Genomic DNA, 27,536 nt, shown 5'->3' with positions numbered 1-27,536 from the left:
AATATCATCTACTAGAGAGGATACGATAGTTAATAGCTTCTAACAATTAATAAGGATTCAACTATAGTAAGCAAAAAGAAGGTATCACAGAGTAAGTAACTACACTCTAAAATAAAGGGGGGGTTCATAGAGTAACAAAGCATGGTGCCATTCTACATAAGCTTGAACCCATATCATACTAAACTTAGCTCTATATCAGAATCACCTGGGGACTAATAAAGAAAACAGCCTCACTGAACTAGAATAAGGCCTGGGCCTGGTATTTTTTACCAGTTTCCTCCAGAAGATTCTGATACAAAGCAAATTTGAGAAGCACTGAACTTAGGGGTTAATTAAAATATGAGAGAGGTAACAAGAGAGAATAATGCAACACTACAGAAGGCTTTTGATATTGAAGAAATTCCTACCTCCCTCAAACAGATAAAAGAGCACAGAGAAAACTTTGTTGAGATCTCTCTGATACAATGTCTCCATTTATATCCCCATATAAGTGAGAGGGTAATGCCCCAAAATGTCCTTGGGTTCTGCACACTGACTCACTAGGTTTCTATGTAGAAAAGGTTTCCAGCTTGTGTGTCCAGCCCTGGAGTATAGGATAGAACAGTGAGACTGTGCTCACTTTTTCTGTTAGGAGCCTAGTGGCTTTCTAAGCGAGAAAGTGCTTCGAGAGACCAGCTAATAAGGGGCTTGGGCATATTCCTATTTCATTTGAATAAAATAATTCAAAAATTGAATAGAACTGAAAAATAATGATCAGTTTCTTCATATATTTTAAATATTGAATTCATTTTATGTAAATGGGAATTTTTCTTTACTGCATTTTAAAAAACCTATGGTCTCGGGCCTTCCCTGGTGATGCAGTGGTTGAGAGTCCACCTGCTGATGCAGGGGACACAGTTTCGTGGCCCGGTCTGGGAAGATCCCACATGCCGCAGAGTGGCTGGGCCCGTGAGCCATGGCCGCTGAGCCTGCGCGTCCAGAGCCTGTGCTCTGCAACGGGAGAGGCCACAACAGTGAGAAGCCCACGTACCGCAAACAAAACAAAACAAACAAACAAACAAAAAAAACTATGGTCTCCACCTCACGCCTGCTTCGAGGTTTGCATGTGAGGTCTGTGCTCTGATGCTGGCCCAACCCAGGGTTCAGTTCCTCTCAAATGACACTGAATAAATCAGGCCTACTGAGGTGTGAAAGTGAACTGGGAAGCATTTGAAAACTGCTTTCTGAAAGGGAAACCAAGTTATTACTTAAAAATAAAAAAGATAAAAGCCACAATTTTTCTCTGTGTGGCTCAATGGGAGGAGAGGCCAAGAACAGTAACTGTCCTATCGTCTTGGCATGTCAGGAACCAAAATGATCTCTGGACTATGGGGCCTTAAAGGATGTGGAAGGAAGATGAACCTGAATCCTTGAATTCTCTGGGCTTAAGATCATTATAAAAAGGCTTGACTACTACATGCAGACTTTTATCTTTTCCAAATCCAAGATCCTGTGACTCCAAATTCCTGCTCTCGGGGTTGTTCCTATACAATGGTAGCTAAAGTCTTTTGACTCGTGATTTGATTACTTGACTCCCAGATAAACAGAAAAGTCCCAGGCTCCAGTAATCAGAGGCTTAACCCTTAGCTCCCCTCCCCTGCAGGTCTGTTCACACCCATTACTGACGATTTCAGTTCAGTACCGCCCACAGCCCAGGTAGGACACTAAGACACTGTAACTCTGTGCCCACTGTGAATACATCAGGGAAGATGACAGACATGGTGCCCACTTCGGTCAGGAAGCTTCCATTGTAGTGGGACAGGCAGGCGCTAAAAAATAATAATAAAAGTATAATCAGCGGGCTTCCCTGGTGGCGCACTGGTTGAGAGTCTGCCTGCCGATGCAGGGGATATGGGTTCGTGCCCCGGTCCGGGAAGATCCCACATGCCGCAGAGCGGCTGGGCCCATGAGCCATGGCCGCTGAGCCTGCGCGTCCGGAGCCTGTGCTCTGCAACGCGAGAGGCCACAGCAGTGAGAGGCCCGCGTTCCGCAAAAAAAAAAAAAAAAAAAAAGTATAATCAGCAATTGTTATGAAGGAGATTTAAGGCATGGTGCTGGGATAGCAGCTAGCACTAAGACCTAAAAAATCAACAGATATCCCAGAAAAAGTGACATCCAAACAAGGTTCTGAAGAATGAATAGAAACGAGCTAACTGGAAGGAACTGGGATAAGGGTTTGAAGGAGATTATGCCATGTTTCAAGTCTTGATGTGGGAGGGGGAATGGTTTGCTCAAGGAAGTGAGGATGACTAGTGTGTCTGGGAGCATCCCAAGGACACTGATGGGAATGGAGTTGGCTGTGAGGGAAGGAGAGGGAAAGGGGATAAAGGGATGGAAGGAAGAAGTCAGATTAGGCAGGACTTTTAGGTCATTGAGAACTTTAGATTGGGTCCTAAAAACAGTGGGATACACTGAACAACTTCAAATACCTTTTAAAGACAACGTTGGCCTCTGTGTATAAAATAGATTAAAAGTTAATTAAAAGACTTTTGTAGGAGATGCAGTCAAGAGATGACGGAAGCTTCTGTTTGGAGGGTTCCAGTAGGCATGGAAAGAAATAAACCCAACAAAAAATAAACAGTTGTAGATTGAGTCAGTGGATCTTTGAGAAAGGTGTAAAGGCAAAATTATGGAGAAATCATTGTCTTTTTAACAAATGGTGCTGGAACACACTGCATATCTACATTACAAAAAAAAAAAAAAAAAAGAATCTACACCTATCTTACACCCTTCACAAAAACCCACTCAAAATAGATCATAGACCTAAAAGTCAAACACGAAATTATAAAACCCCTAGATAATAACATAGGAGAAAACCTAAATGATCTTGAACATGGTGATGACTTTTTAGATACAACCCTAAAGGAATGATCCATGAAAGGAATAACTGATAAGCTGGGCTTCATTAAAGTTAAAAACTACTCTGTGAAAGCCATCGTCAAGACAATGAGAAGACCACAAGCTGGGAGAAAATGTTTGCAAAACACTAATCTGATAAAGGACTGGTATCCAAAATGCATAAAGAACTCTGGAAACTCAACAAAAAGGGAAAGAACCACGCAGTTAAAAAGTGAGTAAAAAATCTGAACAGACACCTCACCAAAGATGATAAACAGATGGCAAATAGCCACATGAAAGACGTTCAGCATCATATATCATTAGGTAACTGCAAATTAAAACAACAATGAGATGCCACTACACACCTATTAGACTAGCCAAAATCGAGAAAACCGACCACACCAAATGTCAACAAGGACGTGGAGCAAAAGGAAACTCATTCATTGCTGGTGGGAATGCAAAATGGTACAATCACTTGGGAAGACAGTCTGGTAGGTTCTTACAAAACTAAACATACATTTAACACACAGTCTAGCAATCACATTCTTTGGTATTTATCCAAATAAACTGAAAATTCATGTACACCCAAAAACTTGGATGTTTATAGCAGCTTTATTCATAATTGCTAAGACTTGGAAGCAACCAAGATGTCCTTTAGTAGGTGAATGGATAAATAACCTGTGGTACATCCAGACAATGGAGTATCATTCAGTGCTAAAAAGGAACAGCTACTAAGTCATGAAAAGACATGGAGGAAACTTAGATGCATATTAAGTGAAAGAAGCCAATCCAAAAAGGCTACGTACTATATAATTCCAACTATACTATTCTGGAAAAAGCAAAACTAAGGAGACTATAAGAGATTAGTTGTTGTCAGGGGTTATACATTTCACTATACATTTGTCAAAAACAACAGAATGTACAATACCAAAAGTGAACTCCAAGGTAAACTATGGGTCTGGGGTAATAATGATGTGTCAGTGTAGCCTCATCAATTGTAACAAACGTGCTGCTCCGATGTGGGATGTTAATAGCGGGGGAGGCTATGTGTGTGAGGAGAAATGGGGGTAATGGGAACTCTCTGTACCTTCCGCTCAGTTTTGCTACAAACTTAAAAGTGCCCTTAAAAGTAAGTCTATTCAAAAGAAATTAAAATATATGTTTCTTTGAGACTCCACATGACTAGTTATTGGACAAGGATGTTGTAGGTGAGAGAGAGAGAAATTACATCATCCAGATTTCCATCTTAGATGACTCGATGGAGGCAGGTCCATCCAGTGCAATGGGACTAAAGAGAAGGACAGGACAGAGTTAACTGTGAGATAAGAGAGAAATTGCAGAGCAAAGCAGATTCCTGGTTAAACTTTGACCACTGAAGAGTCATTTGATCCTTCATTTTTTTTTTTCTTTTAGATTTGGAGGTCCAGGCTTCATATCTTAACATTTTTCACTGGAAAATGTAAGTCATTTATAGGGTTAGGCATAGCATGATTCTGATAGAAGAATGCAAATAGAAACAGATGTCTTTGTACACATAAAGAAAGGCATGATGAGTTAGAGAAAAGAATATGGTTCTGGGGTCTGCAAGACCTGGGTTCTAAACCAGCCTTGGACATTCATTAGTTGTGGCGCAAATTATTTAGACCATCTGTCTCTTAGTCTCCTGCTGAGGGACATTCATAGTGAGTGGTTGTGAGGAATATAAATATTTTCAGGAAGCTGGCACAAAAGTTGGTCCTCATACAATGGAAACAAGTGTTGGGATTATACCCCGGGTGCTTGTCACATTTTAACCTGAATTTGACAGCTGTATGAAAATATACTGCAATTAGGTGAGTGGAATAATGCTAACATATGTCGGGAAGTGTGATTTCCTAGAAATCTCCTGAAACAACATAGAACTGAAGTCTTGGTACCATGCCTTATATGGAAGGCATTCCACATTTTTCTAGATGGCCCGTGTTTGTTCTTTTGGGGAAGCCATACTAAGTCGTCAGTCCTCAAGACATTTCAAAGCCAGATACCAAATGACAACATGTCTTTTTCTCTTCCACTGCTTCCTTGTCCTTTGTCCCTCTTTTCGAGTTACCTTCCAAACAGCAATTTTTTAGGAGATTTAACTGCAGATATTCGAAAGTGTAAAAATGGTATCTGTATTATATATATTAACTGAAACCCTACTGAGTGCTAAATATGATAGAAAGGGAAAACACACACACAACCACAAAGAAGACTTAATAGCAAACCAACAAGATTCGAATGAATGTTGGGAAGCTTTAAGAAAAGGTGTTAACATCATCCACAAACTAATACAAATATTGAAATAAACAGACTGGGGACTAAGAATTCTCCAATCAGAGTCTTCTCTGTAGAGATCTGGCAGAGTCTAAGATGGTGAGGGCAACGTGACAGAGCTCTTTCTGCTTTGTATACGATGGACTGAGTGACTAGTACGGCAGTGAGTCTTAGTAATGGAAATCAGCAGCCCTGACCTGTGTTGACGACATTTGTAGATATTTTTCCCCCATCGGTGACCTACCACATGTAAGCCTTCTGCCTCTGATTTATGAGGTACAGAAGGCCAAGTGCAAAAGTATGAAAAGGTTACTCATTAAAAGCTGAGAAGTGGATAAACTCATAACTTTTAAAACATGTGAAACACATGTTCCCCAGGTAAGGCCTTGCACTCCAAATGTCAGGCCAGAGTGAATTCTTAAAACCAAGCTATAAAGCTCTGAAAATAGAGTTTATAATGAAAATGTTGACAGGTTCTTGGAGCCGCTATAGTATAGAAAATTTAATATGTCACCTTGTTTTACAAGATTTTACTGGCATAGAAGAAAATTAAAACATTTAACATCCTTCACTTCACCAAATTGCTTTCCTCCTCCGAAGTGTGGCACCATTTGTGGTTCTCTTTCATTGATAAACATCCTTTTTATTGTTCCCAGGCTGAACACACATATTCTCAGCTTTGCGCTCACACTTCCTTTCCAAAGCACTGAAATGCATATTGGGGCAGCATTATCGTGTAATCTTATTCACACTTTCTGAAGGCATGTTAAGTTGTGAGAGTTCTGATGGGGAAAGGGCTGAAATGAAGTAGCTACAAAGGCAACATAAATGATGCCAATCACTTAAATAATTTCCACGAGCATTTCAAAAAGACTTTTTTAAAGAGAAACATTTGTCTAGTACACAAATTCTGAGGGAAAAAGGCTTGGAAATGATAGCTTAGTATTTGGAGGAAATAAATTCCAATCCTCTGGTAAAATAAGATGACTGCTTGCATTTCTGAATATAAGTAGACAACAAACATACAATGGGGGATAGTTTTCTAAGTCAGTTACAAATAATCAAGATTTATACGAAAACACAACTGTGAATCCAAGTCATATCATTAACAAGAATCTCTTAACCTAAGTAATATTTTTATATCTCTAATGATCATTTACTTTTATGAAAGGTTAAAGACCAACGAGGGTAACCAGTCAGTCTGCAGTTCATGTGTCCTCCCAGAAGAAGAAAGAGTCCCGAAGTTTGCTGGTCCAGAGAAAGTTCTTCAAGGTTCCATGACAAACTTTACTTCAGATTTTTGCTAAGTGACAATTAAGAGATGTTGTGTTCTGATATCATCAAAGAACAAAATCAAAACCATGACTATTATCCAAGTACTTTCCAGTGTAGTCATTATTTTACTCCAGGAAGGAATATCAATCCCAAAGTATTGGTACTAAGAGCTTTAAACAGGCACATAAAACCTGACATGTTTGCACAGAGCTCATCTGGATGTGGGAAAGCAAGACCCTGGGTGAGAAACAGGTCAGATAGTCACGGAGCATGCAGACATGCATCCCACACAGGAAAAGAGGCCTTCTTCGTGGGGTTTCTCTCTTCCCATTTGCTGCAGGGTATTCAAGGAATCTTCAAGAGTACTGCCGTTCTCTATCTCTAACAAAACTTCATTCATTAAGCCCTTAGTAAGTCTAAGCACTTCTTGATTATATTCACAGCAACCTTATAAGGCAGGCCCATTTTTTTTTTTTTTTTTTTTCTTGTGGTAGGCAGGCCTCTCACTGTTGTGGCCTCTCCCATTGCAGAGCACAGGCTCTGGACGCGCAGGCTCAGCGGCCATGGCTCACGGGCGCAGCCGCTCCGCGGCATGTAGGATCTTCCCGGACCGGGGCACGAACCCGTGTCCCCTGCATCGGCAGGCGGACTCTCAACCACTGCGCCACCAGGGAAGCCCCAGCAGGCCCATTTTAAGAACAGCAAAGTAGGCCCAGAACATTTCCACAGAGAGCCCAAGTTTACAGAACTAGTGAATATGGATAGAGATAGGATCCAAATCTGTCTGGCTCTGAAGCTCATGCATCTGACTACCATGCTATGCCATATAACTAACCAGGTTCTAAAGAGTTTGCCCACCTAGAGAAGTTGAGAAGATATAACATGATCTGTCTTCATGAAGTCATTGACCAGTGGAGGAGTTGTGTGTATGTCTGTGTGTGTGTGTATTTTATAAGGACATAGTGTGACATGTTCCATGCTTTAATGGGGGAAGCCCAGTTTACTGTGAGTACAAGGAGGATGGAAACTTTCCTAGCCTGAGGGACCAGGTCAAGATTCCTAAAGATGGACTGCATGAATCCAGTCTCATTAAAAAAAAAAAAGTGCAAGAGAGCATAATGGATGAAAAGAAGACACAGAGAATAAAGTATGCAAAGCCATGAGCACCAGAATATGCATGTCTAGGAAACTGCTATAAAAACTGAAGGGAAGAGTGTGGACAGGATTATAGATTGGGCTAAAGGCACACTCAGGGGCCAGACTCTGAAGGGTCTTTAGGCCCCCGGAAAGAGTTCCCGTTTTTCTGTGGTGCACTGATATGACCAAATGCCATTTTGGACCTAAAAGAGGCCCCAACCCCAAGTCATTTTCATGAAATGACACCCACTAGAAGACTCCTTTCACACAAAGCAGGAGAGACACCTATCAGCACAGGGAAATCCTAGGACTCAAATGAGATGTATTCTTCTATAATGCTGTATATAAGAGTCTCTATTTTTTTTTTTAAGTGAGGCAAACACTTGTAACTGTTAATTAACAGTGTTAAGTCACCACTACTCATTGGAGTAAGCAATAGATTTCAGTGATATTTACAAGCTAAGGAGAAGCCAGTTCTATTTGCTCAGTCAGTGGCAGTAAAACACATGCTGACCTCCGATGTTTAGGTCCAGGCTAACAGAATGTTCTTGAATCTACAGTATCTACTAAAATGCTGATACTCTTTGACTCAGAGATTATATTGCTAGGTACACGTCCTAGAGAACTTGTCAAAAATACGCACAGAAGAGTATCCACTAAATACAAGACTATCCATAAGGGCACTATTAACAAAAGTGAAAAAAATAGAAACAAACCAAATATCCATCAATATACAAATGGTAAACCAAAAAATACTATGGAGAATTAAAAAATATGAGGCTGATCTGTAAGAACAAATATAGAAAAGCATTAAGCTATATCATTAAGTGAAAAAACAAGCGACTATTTAAAGGATAATCAGATAATCTTGTTTATGTTAAAAATAAACAATGCAGGGCTTCCCTGGTGGCGCAGCGGTTGAGAGTCCACCTGCCGATGCAGGGGACACGGGTTCATGCCCCGGTCTGGGAAGATCCCACATGCCGCGGAGCGGCTGGGCCCGTGAGCCATGGCCGCTGAGCCTGCGCGTCCGGAGCCTGTGCTCCGCAACGGGAGAGGCCGCAACAGTGAGAGGCCCTCATACCGCAAAAAAAATAAATAAATAAACAATGCAGACAGACAGTAGGTTAGTGGTTGCCAGGGTCTGAGGGGAGAGGGGAATGGAAATGATAAAAATATTATAGGGTTAGAAAGTAGTGATGAATGTACTAATAATGAGTGAATTACATACTTTCAAAGGGTTAATTTTATGGTACGTTAACTATTTCTTAATAAAAACAAAAAAATCCCACATCTATACAATATGTATGCATTTGGGGTGAAGAGGATTAAAGGGGACATTTACTTTATCTGTAACTACATCTTCCAAACCAAGGCACCTCCTGAACTGACACTCAACTGGAAATAACCTTAAAGAAATAGCCACACATTCGCTCATAAAGTACCCAATGCACTGTGGGACCCGAAGGATGCCCCTGGAAACAATGATTAGATCAAAGAAACACTAATTATTTTTTACGTCATATTCCAGCCTTTGGAGAAATTTTCTCTTTGCGAGAGGAACCACAAAAATTCAATCCAATAAAATCAACCAGCACTGAAACTTAATGTTGAAGCTATATAGATTTTATTAATCTTTAAAACATTTTCTTAAATAGATTCCTAGCTGGTGAAATGTTCCAGGTAAAAAAACCTCAGCAAATGAAACCTCATGAACAGTCCTTTTAAGGGTAGTAAAGCTTTGGGTTACAATAAAAAGGATAAATATATTTTTTTATAAAATAAAATTTGTAGCAATGTGTATAACAGAACAGTATAGAGGGATTATAAATCAAACAGATTTTATGACTGTGCTGTTCATCAAGAGATTTAAAACTATTTTTAAAGAAGACAACAGCAAGAAACAGGCCCAAAATGGAGTCTCTTGTGCTAAGCCACACACATTTAACAAGTCAGTCTGAATTACTTGGTCAGCACTAGTAAGATAATCTGCCTAAAAGACCCCAACTTCCTCCAAAGGAAGACAACCTTGTCTGAAACAATCCACTCTTTGCTAGAAATTTCCTTTTTCCTCTGCTTCTGCCTATAAAGCCTCTTATTTTGTTCAGCTCCTTGGAGCTCCTATCTGCTAGATGGAATGTTGCTTGATTCATGAATCATTTAGTAAAACCAATTAGATCTTTAAATTTACTCAGCTGAATTTTGTTTTCTAACAGGACATAGAGGCTTAGCTAAGAAGATTCATCTAAATGGAAGGGTGTATGTGCATGCTCTGTATTTATGTCTAAATATCTCTGGGTAACCTAGGTCAGAATGTAGACAGTGTAAATTGAATTGTTTAAAGATCCTGATGGGAGATGATAGAACACAGACTCTCTTACACACACACATCCCCTACCTGTACCAATATCTACTGATTTATTTACACACAATCACACTGACCTGAGCTCACTAGATTCCGAGTTAGGCATATAACCGTCGGACTTCATCATCCTCTAGAAGTTAGAGCAGCTCTTTTGGGTTCCTGCACCTAATTCCAATGCGTGTGTGTGAAGGTGATTTCCCACACCACCAGCATTTCTCTGGACATCAGTGGGTGTCCTTACAATTCAACTCGATCCTGACACCTATCTATCTGCCTGGAGACAGCATCAGATTCCACAGGTTAAGGGTTCATTCCTACAAGACTGTCTCCCTGTCCATCCACTTCAGATGCCAGTCACGAGCCCAGGTTGTTACCTGTGCTTCTGACCAACTGGCTATAAACCAGAGGTTCTGATGACCTCCTCCCTGGGCTCAATTAATTTGCTAGCGTGGTTCACAGAACTTAGAGAAACATTTTACTTACTAGATCACCAGCTTATTATAAAAGGACATAACTCAGAAACAGCCAGATGGAAGAGATGCACATGGCAAGGTATGAGGAAAGGGTGTGGAACCCATGAGACCAAAGGCACCATTAGCCCAGCACCTCCACCTGTTCACCAGCCTAGATTCTCCTGGAACCTTCTCCTTTTGGATTTTTATGGAGGCTTCATTACATAGGCAGGATTGATTAAATCACGGACATCAGTGATCGATTCAACCTCCAGACCCTCTCCCCTACCAGAGCCCATGGGGGTAAGACTGAAAGTTCCAGGCTTCTCATCACTGGCAGGGTTGGTTCCCCTGGCAACGAGCCCCTATCCTTAGATGGGGTTCAGAAGTCACCTCATTCACATAACAAAAGACACCTTTATCACTCTAGTCACTTAGGAAATTCAGAAGGCTTTAGAAACTCTGTGCCATTAGTGGGATAAAGACCAAATATAAATTTCTCCTTGTGAATCACAATATCACAGCCCCACAGCTCTATATGGCCCAGTCAGAGCAGGCGCCTCTGTACCTGAGTGGCATTTAGAGACAAGTCCCAGTTAAGGACCTGTCTGAATTATGTGTTGCTTCTCACAAAAAAAGGGCTGCTTCTCAGATGCTCTGGGAAGTTTTCCCAAACTGCCTTTCGGTTTAAAACACTCTGACCTCTGGGACTAAGGCAATAGGTTTTGTCTTTTAATAGAAAGTCTCCAAAGAACTTTCAGCTGTAGCTCTGAGAGTGGCAGCTTTGAAGGTACTATATCATATTGTACTATTTTAGTATGTGTGTGCATATGTATATGTGTATATATGTGTGTGTGTGTGTGTGTGTGTGTGTGTGTATATTCCCAGTATATTGTGAAATGAGTAGATATATTTGGGTTTTGGGATTTACTGTGATTATTTATTTGCTATCAAAAATATTTATCATTGTTTTATTGTTGTTGTTACATGCTAAACTCATAATTCAAGGTCCAAAACAAGTTATTTGCTACACTAAGAATATGTGGCCCTAAAGATGTTAAAAAAAAAGAATATGTGGCTCCTTATATTCCAATGGCTGCCTAGTCACTAGGAATCAACTGACTTATTCTAATTCTCATCTCTACCAAATAATAGACATATTTAACAATTATAGGAGACTAGACTGCTTATTATAAAATATATAGATATAGCTTATAAATATAAAAGTAGATTATTAAAAAGCAATACCTGGGGCTTCCCTGGTGGCACAGTGGTTGAGAGTCCGCCTGCCTCGGCAGGGGACACGGGGTCGTGCCCCGGTCCGGGAAGATGCCACATGCCGCGGACCGGCTGGGCCCGTGAGCCATGGCCGCTGAGCCTGCGCGTCCGGAGCCTGTGCTCCGCAACCGAAGAGGCCACAACCGTGAGAGGCCCGCGTACCGCAAAAAAAAAAAAAAAAAAAAAAAGCAATACCTTCTTAAAGGGAGATGTTTTCACTGATGTATTCAGTACTCTCATCTCTAAATATGGATCCTGACAAGAAAAGTTTAAGATAATTTAGGGACTATATACACTGAGATTTTCCATGATTTCTTCTTAGTTTCTAGAACATTCCTAAGCTTGAATATTTCCTTACTTTGTAGAAAGACTTGTATCTAGTATAAATATCTTAAGTTGTAGATCTTTACTAAATTTAAATGATAAATTTTAGCATGGACATAAAAAACAATAGAAAAAAATCAGTACCAGTGATAGGTTCATAAAAGTAAAATGCTCTATTAAATTTATTATCAATCATAATTTTATCAGAGATTTACAGTTATACCACCTGATCTATCTACTTTACTTCCTCTGATTTAAGTCTTTGTTAGCCTGACATTGATAAAAAAAAAAAAAAAACCCAAAAAACAAAAAAAAATCTCTTGTATTCCAAGGGGGTCTTCTAGAATTCAAAAGAGTTTTTGGTTAAAACACTACCACTGTACTGTTTTACTATTAGTATTACTAAATAGTATTACTATTTTAGATATTACCCCTTCGTTTTTATTACAGCACCAGCAAATATCAAACTGTAGCTAGCTTAACAGTTGAATAAAAGAACAGTGCTCTTAAGATACTGAATTTTAGAATGAATAATTACTATTTCCACTGTCATATGAATTAGAATTCATAACAAAGAAAAGGCAGTGAAAGGTTGGAAGATTTTTTAAAGTTATTTTGTTGATGTTTCTACTATAAAAAGCCCTGTCAAGTTTTCTTTTGTAATTTTTATAATGCAGACGATGTCTTTCTACTCTGCATATTTTATTCAGGAATATATTTCTATTTTAATTTTACTGCAGAGTTAATTGACTTAGGAAGGAGGCAACTAAAAACCTATTCTTTAAAATGCCATTATTTAAGTTGAGGGTGTGGGAGTGTGTGGGTAAGTAGGCACTGGGCAATTTTGGTGATTATACCAGTTTTATTTGGCAATAAAACTAAAAGAAAATTATAAGATTAGCACACATACAACAATTACTTATAACACCACAATCCTTCCTTAAATTTTCTTTCTTTCTCGTGCTTTAACCACAAAACAAAAGAACACTTAGCTAAATGAAGATAATTAAGACCATTAAGAATTATGGAGTCAGAACAATGGATTTTACTGCTCACCAGTCTGAAAATAAACAATATCCCTCTCAGTATAAAATGTAAAACTTTGCTCTGTAACTGAAACTTCCCCAAAATAGAATTCTGAGAGCATTCAAGAGCACTGGGATGCATTTTCCAAACTGCTTCACTGGATGAACTTGACCTTCTAGGCAAGATTCTTATATTTGTTCTTGTAGAGGAAAGGAATATGAGCACTTTTTCTTGCTATTTCCTTTCTATAACATTTGAGTGGCCCAAGGCAATGTAGTTTATTCTTCCTTCTCTTAAGACAAGCTCCTTTTTCTGTTTCCTTTTAAGTAAAAACGTAAAGGTCAAGTTATCATTTCACAAACTGCTCCATTCTGCTGAAGCAATTCTAGCTTCTCTCACCGTAATATGCTTTCACTAATTATTTCATAACTCATTTAAATTGGAGGCATCCTGGAAGGGAATTCATTGAAACTACTCCTCAAGTAACTAATTATTTTTTTTTTTAAACTCAGGGGAATTTTAATTATAATGCCTGTGTTATTTAAAAGCAGAGTGCTACAATTTGCATCTTGAAACATCTATTGTAATAAGGAAGTAAAAAAAAATGCTCCTGAGTGAAATAACAACACAAGTAAATGCAATTTAGTTGGCCTTTTATTTTCTTGATTTTCAAGAAAAAAAATGCAAATTCGACCTGAATTATAAAACCACTTACAAAGATAAAAGGTAACCAAAATCTTGCCCCTAGAAAGACTATTTATAGCTGATTTTAAAAATCACATGTTCTCCACATTTCAGGAGAGATTGATCTTGTGTCATTATTTAACGCACAGCTGTGCTAGCAAAATCTTATCTTAGAAGAAAACATCCAAATCACAGTGTTTCCCCATGTTGGGAAGGAAAAATCTTTCCTTTATCCTTCTAGGTTCTTCTGACTGGTCTAAGAATTAAATTGACCTAAGACAGATTAACAGAATACCACATTTAATTTCATACGTACAGGAATCCCACATATATGAGAGTGTAAGAGAACCCACATATGTGAGAGGTTCAAAGACAGAAAACCAAAACGAGGTATATATGCTGTTCTGAGCTAAGGAGTGGGATACAGGCCGGGGCTTCCCAGGACAGGAGGGTCAACCACAGGACAATATAAAGAAGAGCAGACATTTAGTAATTAGATATTTGTCCTGCCATATAGATGGCGCCACTTAGATAAAGTGTATCTCTGGCAATAACTCTTTTTCTGGGAAAAATCCCCAATTTAAATTGTTCTAGGTTATTAAGGGACAGACAGTAGTTTCTCTTGAGCCCCTAGGATCTCCATTGCTTTTAGCGCAAAATAATCCACATTCCAAAGTAGCACATCTTGGGGAGGCCTCTTCTGAACCCCTATACCCATAAGAAGTTGATATTTTCAAGGCAATAAAGGGATAAAAGAAATCTACTATTATTTTCCCCTTAGTTTCTATTTTGGAGAGTTTGAATGATTAAAAATAAATGACTAAGTGAGAAACTATTTGCAGTATCCTTAAACCTAGTCCTTAGACTGAGAAGCAAAATGATAAGGGAATAAGTGTGTGCCAGAGTTAGACAATCTGAGTTCTAGTCTCTGCCTGTAGAAAGCCACCTACCTCTTTTCAGTTTGTTCTCTGTCATTTTGGGTATCTATATCACTGGGCTTTTTTGAGCATTATGAGATAATGTGTATGAATATACTGTGCAAAGAGCAAAGGACTATAAAAAAAGCAAGTCAATGGTTTTAATATTCAAGACATAAATGCTTAAAATTAACAACAACAAAGAGAATCTACCTGGACACAAATGCTCTGTAATGTATCCTGCAGTCAGTGTTGCTTCACATGAGGGAGGAGAGGCTGGCCGCCTTCCAGCCCCAAGAGTGTGAATACAAGCAGAGGAAGCACTTAGGTTGCAACTGGGCTTCTAAGAGCCCTGCAGGAGAAGTAGATGGGCAAGCAGTCATGTGGGTAGGTGGGTGTGTTGGATGGTGGATGTGTGGTGGTGGTGTAATCAGGGAAAATGAATAAGATGACTCTTTCATGATTATTTGGAGGAGCTCTGTAGTGATCTGGTTTTCTTACACATCAGCATTATTTAAACTCCCAATCTAGACCAAATAACTCCTGTAGACCCAGCCTAGGTGACTCTTTTTCAGTTGGAAGGGCATCAAGGAGGCTTGGTTGAGAAGATTGCCCAGCATCTTTTTTCCAAAATGACAGCAGTTATTGCTTGGTCTAGACCCAGTACAAATTATATTGGCTCCACTGACAAAATAGATCAACTTTTGAAAAATGAATTTTGTAGTTAAACTGATTTTGGCATTGCTGGCCAACAAACTGCAGAGAGATTCAACCATTTGAAAACTCAATTCAGTCTTGCCAGTTTGTAATTATGGATTGCAAAGGCAGATATCTGATCTAGGACGATAATATTTATGGCTCAGGATTTGCAGCCTATATTTACCTCCTTCCCCCCCAAATTTTTTGTACCACCACATGGGAATATTGAAAGTTGTCATTTCCTAGTAGTAATAATTGTAATAACACAATAACCATTATTAAGTCTCTTTATACTACTGCTGCTATTGAATAAGAATCTACTCTGCACTATGGCTTTACATCCTAGATGTTATTTGAAAGCCAGCACAGCCTTAGGAGGTAGATTATTATTATGTCTGTTTTATGGAAGAGAATACAGGCTCAGATAGCTGGTGACATCTGGCAGAGGGAAGACGTGCTTGGCCAGATGCAAACTCATCTTGATGTTATAGGAAGAAATAAGGAACTGACACATGCCTTTTATTTTTTTCACGTAGCATGAATATTCCAGCACAGTCCATCTTCTAATAGTTAATGAATTTGTAGACTATTGAGATATAAATCAAATTATTCCAACTCTGCCCATCAAGAGTAGGGACACAGGGCTTCCCTGGTGGCGCAGTGGTTGAGAGTCCGCCTGCCGATGCAGGGGACGCGGGTTCGTGCCCCGGTCCGGGAAGATCCCACATGCCGCGGAGTGGCTGGGCCCGTGAGCCATGGCCGCTGAGCCTGCGCGTCCAGAGCCTGTGCTCCGCAACGGGAGAGGCCACAACGGTGAGAGGTCCGCGTACCGCAAAAAAAAAAAAAAAAAAAAAGGAGTAGGGACACACATAGGTAAATTTAACTAATCACATCAAGGTCAATAATGAAGAAGTGGATGAGGAAGAGAAGGAAGAAGAGAACATTGGCCAGAAACTCTCCATAGACGGCAGAAAGCCCCACATCTTCATTGGTAAAACAAGTATCTACTGAAAAACTACTAAACACGTCTGATGATTTTCTAGGTACTGAGTGGAGAGGGTGGTAGGAGAAGTTATATAAACAAAGTCTGGCTGTACTCCTCTCTTCAAGCTGTTCTCCATCTAGAAATGCTAAATAGAGGTACAGGATGCAGATAAATACTGTACCATTTTAGATTAGAGCTAATTGGATACAAATACAATTCCCAAGTTTCAGCCAGTACTGGCCAAGTTGCTTTCAAATAGAGATTTAACAACCCAGGTGTTCCTTATTGATAGAACTCACAATTCCCAGAAATACTGACAGTCGGTAGGCCGTAACACTGAGATTTTTAACAAGATGTTGAATGGGCTGGTAGCCCCTCATTTCCCTTTCCTACTCTCTCTCCCTCTCCAGCTAAGCATGTACTCAGGGCTTAAAGAGCACTTGAGAAGTTCTTAGAAAATAGAATGAATGGTGTATGGCAAGATCATTGCATGAAATAAGCTGACTGATTAAGGACCAATTTCATTTGCCACATTTCTTTTTATCAAGACACTTTGAGAAAGCAAAAATGGAAGAGAAGCATTCTATTAAATGGGCTCTACACAGCACCTGAGGGTAGAGAACAGATTTTTTTTTTTTTTCTCATCCAAAGAAAAGCTGCCTGTTACCTTTTAGGAGTGGCTGGTTTACTGACTGCTAACGTTTTAAAAATGAGATTAAATCAGGCCCGTGGTCTTTATTACAGGGAAGATATATGCCCCTTGTGCATTCCAGTGGTTTGGCCATCTTAACCTCAGCAGACATAACACTGACATATGCTGTGTTGCCAAACAGCAAGGTAAGTGTTTAAAAGGCTGTGAATAAGCCTCATTGCCTTGAAATGATACAATCTAATATTAAATTGTAACTCAGTGACTGAATCTGCCAGCCTATCCTTGTACAGAATACGAAAGTCAAAAGAAGAAGCCACTTTATTTTGATATCTCACAGGGAAGGGATTATTCTTCATCTCACCATTGAAACACAGCATGTAAAAGTGAATCTAGATCACAGGAAACAGAAACCACAACTTACCAGGACACTTTCATTAACAGCACACATATGTGTGTGCCTTTTGGAACAGGCATCAAAGTACCAGCCTGATTCACTCAAATCAGCAGAGCTACGTTGTACTGTGGGCAAGTGACGGATGGGATGTGAGCGTCCAGAAATTCTCAAATGCGGGAAATCAGACTGTACCCTTTCTGCTTCATTTGGAGCATTCCAGGAAAGCAGTTTTTACCTTAACCCTCAACACTTGCTCCACTTTTCTTTTTTAATCAATCATCATTAACATAGAATTTCAGTTCTCTCCACACTTTACGCTCATCAATCACATTTCAGACACCCATCACTCAGAGATCCCAGGTGGCTGATAGCCTTGGTTTTCCTGATCAGGTGCCACCTCATGTGTGTCCTGAGTGAAGGAGACGCTCTGCACCCATGCTTCAGTCTAGCGTTGCTAGAGAAGGTGGAAGGTTCCACTAGGTAGGTTGACCAACTATTCTGGTTTTACATGGGACTGAGGGGTTCTCAGGACCAGTACTTGCAAGTGCTAAAAGCAGGTCAGTCCAGGTTAAACCAAGATGGCTGACCACTGTATCGCCAGGACATCTTTGCTCTAGAATAGTCTTGTTTAACTGAAATATGAAAGAGAGTCCTTAGTGGGGAAAAGAAGCCATAAAAGAGTGGCAGGAAGTTGAATTTATGGACTGATCGCTTATCTATGAGATCTAATTTTTTATATCATAATCTGACAAAATCCCTTTTTTCAGATTTCAACTTTATTGCATCTTTACTAGAAGAGTACAAGGGGGGGGGTGGTCCTGCCTGATTGTCCTAGTAAATGTCATGGCTGAAAATGAGTCCTCATTCTCATCAGTCTTCCTGTATACAGACTACATGGACCCTGGGAAAGGAAACCCATATCAAATGACTACATTATGGCCTATTCATTCAAGTGAATAGAACTGAAGATTAAGTTTGAAAGGAGCCCTTCAAACCTGTTTACCTATCTGAAGGCCTAAATTTTTTTCAGGTTGGATCCATTTGCCTTGTTTTGTGACCAATATCAAAATTAAACAACAGAAAAAGATGAAAAAACAAAGTCAAAGCCCAACTTTTAGCTGAATCATTACAGAAATGAGGAAAATTTAATTCTTCTTCCTACAGGTCTACCTCTGAAAAGAAATAATCATGAGCTACCCTCTAACCAAAATAAGTGGGGCAAAAAAGAGGAATATCCATGGATTCCAGAACATTCAGTACTGTTTCTTTCAGGGTCTGCACCACTTCAAAATATATATAAAAAGAAAAACTTTTCATCTTATTATTCAGTTATTGAGTCGATACATTACCAAGCATAAAGATATTTGGAAGCACTATTCAGATTTTTATTTTTCATTTAGAGATTTATATGTTATAACCATTATAATTAAAATAAAATCCACTGCTCTAAAGGCAAAAAGAAACAACCCAAACAAATAAACAAGCACACACACACACACACACACACACACACACACACACACACACACACACTGCAAATTTTCATCATTAGAGAGGCTGTAAAATGGAATTAATTAGGAAATTATTTTTCTAATATTTTTCTATTAATGAAAACTCCTTCCTTACACATAAGTAGTGGGTCAACTTGAACCAAATTTTGTTTTGGAAAATCTCATCATGTTATGTTAATTGTTGAGATTCTTATATTGTTTTCCAAGCTAATTTAGGCAAAAAGTCAATCAAGCCTGTGAGGAAATAAACATACATGTTTTTACATTTTTTCCTTTTTCTTAAAAAATATACGTTGTTTTTACAAATATTAGTTTTTTTTTTTTTTAATCTCAAAAAGAAAAAAAAAAGGAGTAGAAGAAGAGATGGAGAAGGAAGAGGAGGAGAAGGAAAAATCCACTTACCTGCCACTGCAACTTTTGCTGTCCGACTAATAATTGACCCAGAATCTCCTAAAGATGCCTCACATTGGTAGAGTCCCTCATCTGGCTTATGGTGCCTGGAGTGAAGTATGTTTTGTATCAACAGAGAGCCATTTGGAAGTTGCTGCTTCCTTTCGTCCATCCCCAAGGCAAGGTGGATGCCATCTTTCTTCCACTTGATAACTGGAGCTCCTCTGTCAGACTCTGCAGAGCAGTTCAGGAGGACATTTCCTCCCCGCATCGTGACGGCATCAGAAGGTTCCGACAGGAAGCGCAGTGATGTGAAAGACTTAATCTGGAAACCTGGAACATGAAAGTACAGGGAAATATGTTCACTTATTCAAATAGATCTAAGGAGTCAATCCCCTGCCTTTTCTTCACAAAACTTTTCCAAAACACCTGGGGGCTTTGAATAATGTCCAAGGCGAAATGAAACTTAAAATCAAGGATGTTGTGTTAAAGAAGTGAAAAAGTGTCCAATTGAGGTAACCACAATTAATGAAACTATTGGTCCCAAAAGTAATAATATAAAAAATTAAGAATTTATAGAAATCTAGACATGGCCACCATCACGTATCAATCAACACTTGAAAATTTAGACAGAATAGACTAATATTTTCCAAAGTAGCCATGGTGGGACTTCCCTGGCGGCACAGTGGTTAAGAATCCACCCACCAATGCAGGGGACACGGATTCAAGCTCTGGTCCGGGAAGATCCCACATGCCGCGGAGCAACTAAACCTGTGCGCCACAACTACTGAGCCTGCGCTCTAGGGCCAATGAGACACAACTACTGAGCCCACATGCCACAACTGCTGAAGCCCGTGCGCCTAGAGCCTGTGCTCCGCAAGAAGAGAACCACCACAATGAGAAGGCTATGGACCGCAACAAAGAGTAGCTCCCAATTGCCGCAACTAGAGAAAGCCCGCACACAGCAACAAAGACCCAACGCAGCCAAAAATAAATAAATATATATTTTAAATAAATAAATAAAGTAGCCACGGTTAGTAGTGGGGTAGCCAAGATTTAGGGTGCTATTTCTATCTCTGCATTCTGAGTTTAGTATCCAATAAATTTAAAAAGAAATCCACTCAGAGACAGTATTTCATTAACAATAATAACAAAAAACCAGCTCCAAACTGGGTGGGACAAGTTATTTAGAACAAAGCTCAAGTGTGTTTTAAATAGGTAAGAGATGCCACTTGCAGAAGCAAGTCAATAAAGCTACCACCTAAAGTCACAAACCCGTGATGTGTCTCAATTTCCATCCAAATGTTGCTCACGAGCCAGGAAGTCTAGGTGAATATTATAGTTGGATTTTTTCTCATAAACATCTATGAACATAAGAAATCAACAGAAAGAATAGAAGGTTGTTTAAGAATCTGGAGGAGGTAAAACACGTACAATTAGTTTAAGTACATTCTTTTCAGGGCTGGCATCACAGCATTTGGCAGAATATTTGGTTGTTGAATCAAAGACTTTGATGAGGTCTCAGGAGGTCATGGGGCTCACCCTTTGCTCAGACAGGTGTATACCTAAATCACTCAAGTTCAATTACTTTAAATTTCATTTTCAATGATTTCTGGGCCTAGGGATTCTACAATATCCCTTGCTTTCAATATTGAATCATTCTTAGAGTCTTAACTGAATTTTCTTGCTTCCATTTAATCCCATTTTTCTCCAGAATCACCCTGTGTAACAGTGCGGAGGAGAGGAACACATTTAATTTCTTTAAAAATACTCCCTCCCCTAAGTTATGTTTGGCTTCAATCTTCCAGGATAACAATCTCAACTTCATTAGCTTCCTTAATTTTTCTGTGATGGGAACAATTTTTGTTATACTTGGTGAAAATGTTCCAGTTTTCTATTATTTAAAAGGCAGGCATCTAAATTGCTTATAATCAGTACTCTTATAATAAAGGATTGACCCATACTAGCACCAATGGACAGACTCATTTCTAGCTTTGTATACTCCACTTTCAAGATAAAGCAGAACAGCTTCTCACCGTTTCTCCATGGTGTTATCTGCCATGTTCCCACAAACCCAATTTTTCTAAACCTTATATTCAAAATAAGTCTGTTACTTTATTGTTTTTGTTGAAATTTGCCCATCATTCATTGTCATACACTCATTTCATCCAACTAGGTCATTTACCCAAAGAAAGCAGCTGGAAGTTTGTTCAAATTATTATAAATTCTAAAATAACAGTGAGCATCGTGTCTACCGTAAATTATAATGGTAAAAATCCCAAAAGATACAGCCTCACCCTCTCATTGTCCAATAAGGCCCTCCTCCCGTCAGACTGTTTTGGTGTAGCCAGCCTAATTATTACTGCCCACCCCTCTAGTGGAAAGTACATCACATCAGAAGTCTGGATAATTAGCCCTTGGTCCTGGCTTTACTATTTAAAGATCTGGGACTCAAACAAGCCTTTTAAATCTTCAGAAGCTCAGCTCCTTCTGTGAAATGAGGGTGTTGAACTTCATGATCTCTAAATTCAATATCCAGTTTGGGAACTTTCAGAATTAGGATGGGTTGAAGACATCCATCAAATGAACGCTGCTCTAAGCTTACTGAGCTGCTGACAGTGAACAGCTAGCTAGAGATACACCAAGGATGAGAAAGTAGAAAGAAGTTCTAATGTCCTTAAATGTCAAGATATTTCACTAGAGTAATACCTGCAATTGCCATACAAGTAGCATTAATAAGGCAGAAAAGAATTCAAGACCAGGCAACTATATTAAAAAGCACTGATTGCTTTTTTGTTCTTCCTGGGGCCTATATTTTAAACAACCACCTCATGTTGAACACCTTATTTATGTCACAGAACACACAGTATATTTCACACAGCTGTTTATGACACCATGTTAATGAGCATATGTGCCCATTATCACAAATAAATAATCCACTTAATCTGAAAGAAGAAGGTTATGACAGTTTTCAGCACTGTGAATACATAATTTGGGAAAGTTAAATAAAGATTAACATTTCTTCAGTACAACTACCCTTGCAGTTTGCTGGCAATGTGAGCTTTTGTGCTCCTTTTCACAATTATATTTTGAACATGTGACTCTGGAATAAAGGTGTCTCGCTGCTTGAAGTAACTTGCATTAGTTATTTCATTTTTAGAAAAGATGGGCATGGACCCAAGCAAATATAATCTGTTGAGAAATAAGAGGTGTGTCTCCAATGGTCCTGGTTTCAAAGTTTTAGCTCATGGTAGGGGCAAGCTGTCTCCACCCCCTTGGAGAGTATACACAGGCCTAAGAAATGTCTCACTGATAATTACACTGACTTCAATCTAGGCTATCCTCCTCCCTCTTCTCTTAGAGTACTAGTTCCCCTTGGAGGGATGGGCCTACCAGTGTATCATATCTTATAAAATAATTATATCAAATTGTTCCATCTAAAATTCAATGTGAAATCAACTACACTGATTTAATGTAGGAGCAGAGAAAGAAAGATAATAAAACTAAAGAAAGCAAAGAAGTACACATAACATTTGGAACTTGTGGCTCAAAAAATTGTGGCTGGAATTTGGGCAGAGTTCGATGAGGATACAGATCGCCTAGGAAATGGGTGAAAGATTTAATCAGAAAGCAATAGAAGAATGCTTTGGAAGAGTCAAAATGAAACTACCTACTTTACAATTTTACAGAGGATTTTACATTAGAATAACAATGGTGAGAATTTCATCCAGAAGAAAGCCAACAGGAGAAGTTTCCCCTTTGTTTTGGTTTGGTTTTATTTTTAAGATGCCCATGGTCATTCTGTTGAACCCTCAAATAGTAACATTTCTCAGTCTTGCTTCATAGAAGCAATCCTTTTGGCCTGCTATAAAATTACATAAGGTAATTATATTTAGAGAAATGTACTTGAGAATACCAAAATCCCATCCAGTAAGAAATTTGTATGAGTGAGTCTGATACCAGAGTTCATGATAAGAATAAGTGAGTCTCAGCCCTCTCTCTCTCCAAATTTTGTCTTGGGAAGATTCCTAAATCTTCTTTGTCTAGGATTTAGGCAAAGAGCCATATATGCATTTAACTAACTGGTATTGTTTCTTATCTGTGTTGGTCCAAGAAAAATAGAGTATCATATTTTCCTTAGACATTATTCTTTTTCTTCTTCTTCTTCTGAAAGATGGTAGTTCATAAGTAGATACGAACACAGCAAAACCTTTAATGTTTTCCTAATGAAAATATAGAGGAAGGCCTACTCTTAAGAGGTGACCCAAAGGAGAAATATTAACATCTATTTGCTTTAGTTTTGTCAAACATAAATAAGCATAGGAGAAACACTCCTAGGGATATTCCAGATTTATATTAATTGAGCACCTAGAGGTAGAGAAGATCCTCAGTGTGTTTTAGAAACTCACCAAAATGATCAAGCAAATAGTAAAAATGTTTCTGTAAGATTAAGTCCCTTTGTGCTTGCTCTCCTTATCATATTCTTGTTAATTTCAAAGACCAGTCACAGAGGCAGACTTAGAATGGATTTTTAAGGTATGACATTTCATCTACAATATTAAACATTGCTAAGTGTGAAAAATAATTCCCTATGAAGTCAGAAACTCCTTTCCAAGTCCAATGTTTTAGAGCTTCTGCTTAAAGCAATAAAAGCTAAAAAGGAAATTTATGAAAAGTAGCATGAATGTAAGAAGAAGCTCCTAAAAGATTTTAAGATTAGAAAATGTCATACAAATCCCCATAGAACTTACTCTGCATAATTTTGTCTCTTTCAAATGATGAAAACTTTTACTTTGGGACGCCTGGAGAGTCTGTGGATCCCCAAATTCATGGAATCAACCCAGAAAGTTCTGCCGTTATTATCTTTTCTTAGAAATATATTCTACTGCATCTGTTTCTCTTGTGTTAAGATAAAGAAAGAGACCTCCATTGAAAGAAATTAAAACTATTCTATGGGTGATGGAATATAATCCATTTTCAATTAATCAAACATCACTTACATGTGCAGCTGCCACTCTGGAATCAGCCCTAGCAAAAGCTTATAATGTCTGTGAGGCTATGTGATGGGGGAGGGGATTTAAAAAACAAAACAGAAACCCATGAATTAACAGGTCCCCTAATTAATGTGAACATTACTTGGTTTAGGATATCAGATTATAAATCTGACACAGTGGTTCTTAAACTAAGGTTCCCAGACCTGGAAAAGCAACACCACCTGGGAACCTGTTACAAATGCACGATCTCAGTCTACACCCCAGACACATGCAATTGGTCAGCAACAATGGGGCAGAGTCCCACAATGTGTGCTTTAATTAGCCTTCCAGGAAATTCTCACATTCACTAAAGCTTGAGAACTGCTTCTCCAAAACTTCCAGCTGGGGAAGTTTGGGGATCCCTACAGCTTGGGGATCCTTGTGTTTTTTGAACTATCTTGTTATAATGTTCCATATTTGGTGCATTTGTGCAATATGGTCAATTCTAAGTAGAAAGATGAAGTTACCAGGATGATCCAGGAATGCGAATAACTGAATACCATTTCAACACTCTTTTTTTTTTTTTTTTTTTGCGGTACTCGGGCCTCTCACCGCTGCAGGCTCCAGACGCACAGGCTCTGCGGCCATGGCTCACGGGCCCAGCCGCTCAGCGGCTTGTGGGATCTTCCCAGACTGGGGCACGAACCCATGTCCCCTGCATCGGCAGGCGGACTCTCAACCACTGCACCACCAGGGAAGCCCAACACATATTTTATTAATATTTGTTGTATAGTTCTCTTTGAGAGGCTGAAAAAAAAGTAGGGAAAAGGCTAAGAAAGAGGGCTATTGGTGACGACACCTCACCTTTCTTTTGTTACCAGCACTCTGGACACCAAATGGCCATACTGGATTAAGGAAAAAAAAAAAAATTCTATAGTCAATTGAACATTTAGAATGTTCTTTGGAACATTCTTGGTTGTTCACACAAGGAGCTGTCAAAAGATTTCTTTTAATCAGCTGCGATAGCTATAATCCTCTTGCAAAAGAAGTTTTGGAAAATATATTATTCTTTATCAGATTACATTTCTTTCATTACCTTTTAGCTCCACAGTATAATTACAGCATTTAAAAATACTGGAACTCTAAACACTTGCCTGGGTGACCTGCCCCTCAGACCAGTTAAGTCTCCAGATGGGCAAAACTATATTAGCACTCATTCTGCTAGAACCTTGGAGGTATACTTTATATGCTTCATATTAATGCAAAACATTAACTTCAGCCAGCCCAGAGTGAGAAAGTGTATCTAACCAAAGCCAGAACCAATGACCACAGCGGTTTCTGTGAAGTATCAGTGCTTTTTTTCGACTACAATAAGAGACATGGTAAAAATACTTGTCAGAAGATGTGGTCATATCTTTAAAGGATTGTGTGCATTCCAGCCCTTCAGAGAGACTATGTTCAAGCCATTCGACTTCAAGTTTTTATTACAACAAACGGAAATCAGAAATGAATGAGGTTTTATGGCATTTATTACTGAATTTCAATAAGGCAAAGACTTAACAGGAAGAAACACGAGTGCATTTTACTATGGGAATTTATTAAGTATCATTAAAATGTAGGGAAACAGGGCTTCCCTGGTGGCGCAGTGGTTGAGAGTCTGCCTGCCGATGCAGGGCACATGGGTTCGTGCCCCGGTCTGGGAAGATCCCACACGCCGCGGAGCAGCTGAACCCGTGAGCCATGGCCGCTGAGCCTGCGCGTCCGGAGCCTGTGCTCCGCAATGGGAGAGGCCACAACAGTGAGAGGCCCGCGTACCAAAAAATGTAGGGAAGCAATGGATGAAATGAAAAATTTTAAAGGATAGTTCCAGTTTCTCCCCCATTAGCATCTCTAGATTTAGCCAATAAAAATTAAAGATATCAGTTACACTTGAATTTCAGATAAACAACAAATAACATTTTAGTATATACGTGCTTAAGATAATAAATGCTGATATTAAATAAATATTGCATAGGACATAATTATGCTGACATTTTTTGTTATTTATTCAAATTTCAAACTTAACTGGCCATACTGTATTTTATCTGGCAATTTTATCCCCCATGAAATTATTTCCCTGAGGCCATCGCAAAAGTAAGCAAATAGTATATGAATTCATACTACCCTTCTCAGTTCTGACGTATCTACCAAGAGTGAACTCTTGGAAAATTACCATGACTGAATCAGGAAAAGTGATTTTAGTGTCAGGACACTTGCTGACCTAGTCCAGTACCATCAAATATACAGGTAGAAAGGTTGCTCAATCTGTTTTGTTCTTAACACAGCAATCCTTCTTTTTCTCTTCCCTTTACAAGACAGGGAGCAAAATTCAGAAATATAAATATAGGATGTGAAGTTCAAGAAGCCATGGTCCCACACAGAGCCTCCCCATCACACATTCTGAGCACGTGGCATCTTCCACAAAGCAGTGGAGGCTTTGCAGAGAGATCTGAGGTTTTTATAGGGCAAGAAGTGTGTGCCCCAGGCAACTGTCTGAGTGTCCGCTGGCTAAATCCAATGGTAAAGAAAAATGATAAGGGCCAAGGTAGAGTGGGGGAGTAGCTTTCTCATCTCTTTGCTGCTTCAAGAGCTGAATCTCTAAACCACCGCTTGATTTTGCTGTGTGATACTGGGCAAATTGTAATGGGATTATTTTTCAGCTCAACAGGTAACACAGTCTGACTTCTAGGTTATCATTCCCTAGGCCTCATGCAAAATTAACACTTAAAAGAGAAACTTCAATGTGCTGCTTAATCTGCCCTGGGTTTGAACCTTTATCCCCTGTCTCATTTTGGTAAAATGTAAGCTGGCTTTCTCCTCCCTTGTGTTTTTCATCAGTAGGGGGATGGACTGCTTTTTATGAATGCACAGCTGTCAACTGGAACACTGAGAAAGGTTTTTCAGAGTATTTAGAAAAAGTACCAGGTAATGGGTATCTAGTGCATAGGAATCTCTCCATCCAGATGGCAGTGAAAAGTGGACAAGCATTGGAATGCCAGGTATTGTTAAGAGACCAACCAACTTTCAGAACCTTATTATTAATCAAGTTGCCCATATTTACTATACACAGATAAGAACATATAAACATAAAACCAAATGTCATAATACTTGCTCATAATCCTGCTTCACCTGGTGACAGCCACTGTTGAAATTTATATGCATTTCCTTGTAAGAAATGATTCACTTTTTGATTCATAGTAATTTGCTATTTTATCCACATATTTGTAATAATATGAGAGAGAGAGAGAGAGAGAGAGAGAGAG

The 27,536-nt window shown here is 39.1% G+C and overlaps 1 protein-coding gene across 1 annotated transcript in view; it reads right to left on the bottom strand.

The window, feature by feature from the left end:
- DCC (DCC netrin 1 receptor) overlaps positions 1-27,536 on the bottom strand; it is a gene marked incomplete at both ends in the record, with an annotated part of 1,164,115 nt that overhangs the window by 744,608 nt on the left and 391,971 nt on the right. Inside the window, one exon of the mRNA XM_082668331.1 lies at positions 19,274-19,594. Within this exon, the coding sequence (XP_082524457.1) occupies positions 19,274-19,594 (321 nt within the window). The remainder of the gene's footprint in view (positions 1-19,273; positions 19,595-27,536) is intronic.

The sequence above is a fragment of the Grampus griseus genome, assembly GCF_964374135.1.
Source record: "Grampus griseus genome assembly, chromosome: 12".
Classification (NCBI taxonomy): domain Eukaryota; kingdom Metazoa; phylum Chordata; class Mammalia; order Artiodactyla; family Delphinidae; genus Grampus; species Grampus griseus.
The sequence above is the reverse complement of the archived record's forward strand: the minus strand, read 5'-3'. Positions and strand labels throughout refer to the sequence as shown.